We start from the raw sequence: 4,249 nt of genomic DNA on the forward strand, positions 1-4,249 counted from the left end.
TATAAGGATTTCTAATAATAATAATAATAATAATAATAATAATAATAATAATAATGATGATGATGATGATGATAATGATGATGATTATTATTTTAATAACATCTTGCATGGATAGATCTAAATACATTATATTGATGAATTTCCAATCTTAAATAATTATAAAAGCAGCTTTATGTACATGCATGTGGGTGAATGAGTGTGCGCATGCGCACAAGAATTAAGACGTATCTAGATTATCTTGCTAGTCTTCAGAGTTACCTGCAGCAATGACAAAATCTGTTAATGTTTCACAAGAGAAAGAAAAAACATCACAAAGAGAAATAACGTTAAGAAATTTATAAAATTGATTTAATAAATTAGACAAGCAGACACTTTTTTCTTCTTTTTTTTTTTGTCATTTGTTGCTTTGTTATTGCTGGGATTTTTTTTTTTTTTTTTTTGCTTTCGTTTTTCTTCTTTGCAAAATAATTTCTTTCTCAGGTGTAAATAATAGTTTGTTATTATTCTTGTTCTCTTAATTTTCGTATTAAAATTTTAAAAAAACAGAAAACAGAAAAAAGCACATTTAAGGAGAAAAGTGAGAAGAAAGAAAAGGAAAATACAAAATACAAAAACATATATATATACATATAAAAAGGACCGTGGTTTTATATGGATAGCAGGTTTAGAGAAAATTAAATCAATAAATGACAGAAGCAGTGACAAGGGTATTAGTGGGGAGTTTTAGGATTGAAATCAGATAATTGAGGGCTTGCTTCATCTTAATGCGATGGCTGCTGGGTGTTTGTGATAAGCTAAGCCATCTCAAGGACAGAAAACCAGAGTAGTGTATCTAGGAGGGGAAAGAGGAACAACACAGAATTTATTATCATGTGCAAGCTTGCTTCCATCAACTTTCCCCTCTGTAATGTTTAACGAGCAAGGGCAGGCAAATAAGCAAGCAATCTCTTGTGAAAAAGAGAACACAAGCTCTGCTGATTGTTTGTAGTCATAACAAGCGATAATTAATTAAACTAATTCAATAGATAAAGGGGCAGATGTTTGCCAGATAGAAAGGATCGCATCCTACGCCCTAGACACAGCTCATTTTACAGACATACTTTTTATAACCACCTCCTATTTGGAATTACTGGAAGGAGGGAGAAAAGCATGCTTGTCTATTTTGGATGAAAGTGTGTCTCAACTTCCATTGATGATACAGTGCTTACTTAAGCTGGGAAGGAAATTAATTCCTTTGGCTTAGAGCCTTACCTGGTTAAAATAATATCAGATTAGATAAGGTCTGAAAGTAGAGAAAGAGATGTGGAGTTTCTCAACTTTTACAACAGCAGCAGCAGCAGCAGCAGCAGCAGTAGTAGTAGTAGTAGTAGTAGTAGTAGTAGTAGTAGTAGTAGTAGTAGTAGTAATAGTGCTAGTAATAATGGTAATGATTTATTTTATTTGATAATTTTTTAAATGATTTCTAACAAGGGCACAAAACGACAAGTTTTCGAAAGGAGTTACATTTGATGACCCATCCCCCACCTCCTCCACAAGTATATTACGGGTAGTTTCATCAATGTTCACATATGGGCTTGAATTCAGAATACAAAGAGACATAACTAAATACCACAAGGCACCCCCTCCCTATCCTCGGTGAGTTGCCATTTCTGCTAGATTAGCACCCATCTGATTCCTACAAGTGAACTATTTCATTATTAAGAAGAAAAAAATCAAGACAATGAAACAACAACAGGTAGGAACCCAGATTCCACTAATTTCCTGATTTCCAGATAGACACGTCCTGGTGGGCCCTTAAAAGGGTTTGAACTTCTAAGCACCAGAATGTTAAAAGTCTTCTGGTGAAAGAAGGAGTGGCTGTGTGGTAAGTAGCTTGCTTACCAACCACGTGGTTCTAGGTTCAGTCTCACTGCGTGGCACTTTGGGCAAGTGTCTTCTATTATAACCTCGAGCCAACCAAAGCCTTGTCAGTGGATTTGGTAGGCAGAAACTGAAAGAAGCCCATCATATATGCATATATACATATATGTATGTGTGTGTGTGTGTGTGCGTGTTTGTCCCAACATCACTTGACAACCGATGCTGGTGTGTTTACGTCCCTGTAACTTAGCAGTTCGGCAAAAGAGACCGACAGAGTAAGTACTAAGCTTACAAAGAATAAGTCTTGGGGTCGACTTGCTCGACTAAAGGTGGTGCTCCAGCATGGCCACAATCAAATGACTGAAACAAGTCAAAGAATAAAAGAATCCGCCGTTCTAGGGTTACTCTGAAGGTTAGTAAGCAGGAGGGGGGGGGGGTCGAACAAACATGTTAGTTTAGATTTGCAAAACTGAGCAATGCAAGGGTTAGTGAATTTGTTAGTTGATGTCAGAGCTGATATTTTTTTGCCCATGCCTAACGCCTACCCAAAGCTCCAGGGGCAAGATTAATTCGGTGTGCTAGTGGTGGCTTACCACTACTCTTTTGAGCTTCACGTTCGCGGTGACGATCGCTGTATCGATCTCGGTTCCGATCGCGCTCCACATCTTTGCTTGTCACTTCAGTTTTGTTCTGAAAAATATCAAAAAAAGAAGAGAAGGATTAATACTAATGATTTCAAACTTTGGCACAAGATATCAAATTCATAAAAAAAAAAAAAAAGGTGTGGATTTAATGAAATTCAATATCAAGGGCAGTTGAATTTGAGCCCAAAATACAAAGAGATATAACAAAATACTTCAATCATTGATTCATTAATTATCACAATAGTAATAATAATAATAATAATAATAATAATAATAATAATCCTTTCTACTGGAGGCACAAGGCCTCAGATTTGGGAAGAGGGGACTAATTAATTACATCAACCCCAGTGATGGTACTGGTACTTAATTTATTGACCCCAAAAGGACGAAAGGCAAAGTTGACATCGGCAGAATTTGAACTCAGAACATCGCAACAGACAAAATATCGCTAAGCATTTCGTCCAGCGCGCTAATGATTCAGCCAGCTTGCCGTCTTAATAATAATAATAATAATAATAATCATAATAATAATAGAGATAGTAATTGTCTTAAATTTTGGCACAAGGCCAGCAACTTCAGGGGAAGGGTAAGTGAGTCAATTACATCAGCCCCAGTACACAACTGGTATTTATGATGATGATGATAATAATAATGATTTTACAAAACAAAAGATTGAGGACATTACAGGATGAAATGATGGAAGGAGGAAGAGAAGGAAGAAGAAGAAGAACAACAACAACAACAACAATGACAGCAATGATGAGGATGTAAGGTGACAACAACAACAACAATCCTTTCTTCTATAGGCACAAGGCCTGAAATTTGGTGGGAAGGGACCAGTCGATTACACCGACCCCAGTACTCAACTGGTACTTATTTTATTGGCCCCGAAAGGATGAAAGGCAAAGCCGACCCCCAGTGGAATTTGAACTCAGAACATAGCAACAGATGAAATACCGCTAAGCATTCTGTTCAACATTCTAATGATTCTGCCAACAACAACAACAATAAAATTCTGCCAACAACAACAACAATAAAATTCTGGTGAAATGACGAAAACGAAGAAATGAATACAATTTATTTCTACTTTCTAAGAAACTGTTTGCATTTGGATGTGTGTGTGTGTGTGTATTAAATTTTTTAAGAATGGTTTTAAAATCAGAGGATTTTTATGTCTCTGTAATAATGTTTAAGAGATTGAGACCGAAGACAAAAAAATCAAAACTATTTCAACAAAGGTCATGATAATTTAAGAGCAGCATCTTCGAAGAACCCAACAGAGGTTTCCAAACTTGCTACATTGAAATAAGAGAGGAACGAACTGTAACATTAATTTACAGGGCATTGTTAGCTTTATCTTCACAAGTATCATTTATCTTTTAAATTTATACTCTTGTAGCCGAAAGGATGACTGATATTCTAAGAGTTAAATTGCCAATTATCTACACATGCAACAAATTAAAGGAACATAGATAAAACGCAATGAGAACAAATATATAGCAAAGCATACACACATATATATATATGCATGTAAGCATGTGTGTGTGTGTGAAAGCATATATATACATATGTATAAGCATATATATATACGCTTTTATATATATATATATATATATATATATACACACACACATATATATATATACTAATATATACTTTTGTTATTTACACCACCTGTCCTCGTCTGTTGTTATTATTTGTATATTCTCCCATATATATATATATATATATATATATATATATAT

At 34.9% G+C, this 4,249-nt stretch overlaps 1 protein-coding gene across 5 annotated transcripts in view; it reads right to left on the bottom strand.

Annotated features, from left to right (window-relative positions):
• The window catches only part of LOC106878283 (serine/threonine-protein kinase mig-15-like), a 281,927-nt gene that overhangs the window by 188,881 nt on the left and 88,797 nt on the right, over window positions 1-4,249 (bottom strand). For 3 of the 5 annotated variants that reach the window (XM_052970408.1, XM_052970407.1, XM_052970411.1), the window contains exon 2: window positions 2,406-2,550. In XM_052970408.1, the coding sequence (XP_052826368.1) occupies window positions 2,406-2,550 (145 nt within the window). The remainder of the gene's footprint in view (window positions 1-2,405; window positions 2,551-4,249) is intronic. The other 2 variants (XM_052970410.1, XM_052970409.1) reach the window with 1 other exon arrangement.

The sequence above is a fragment of the Octopus bimaculoides genome, chromosome 9 (assembly GCF_001194135.2).
Source record: "Octopus bimaculoides isolate UCB-OBI-ISO-001 chromosome 9, ASM119413v2, whole genome shotgun sequence".
In the NCBI taxonomy this organism is placed as follows: domain Eukaryota; kingdom Metazoa; phylum Mollusca; class Cephalopoda; order Octopoda; family Octopodidae; genus Octopus; species Octopus bimaculoides.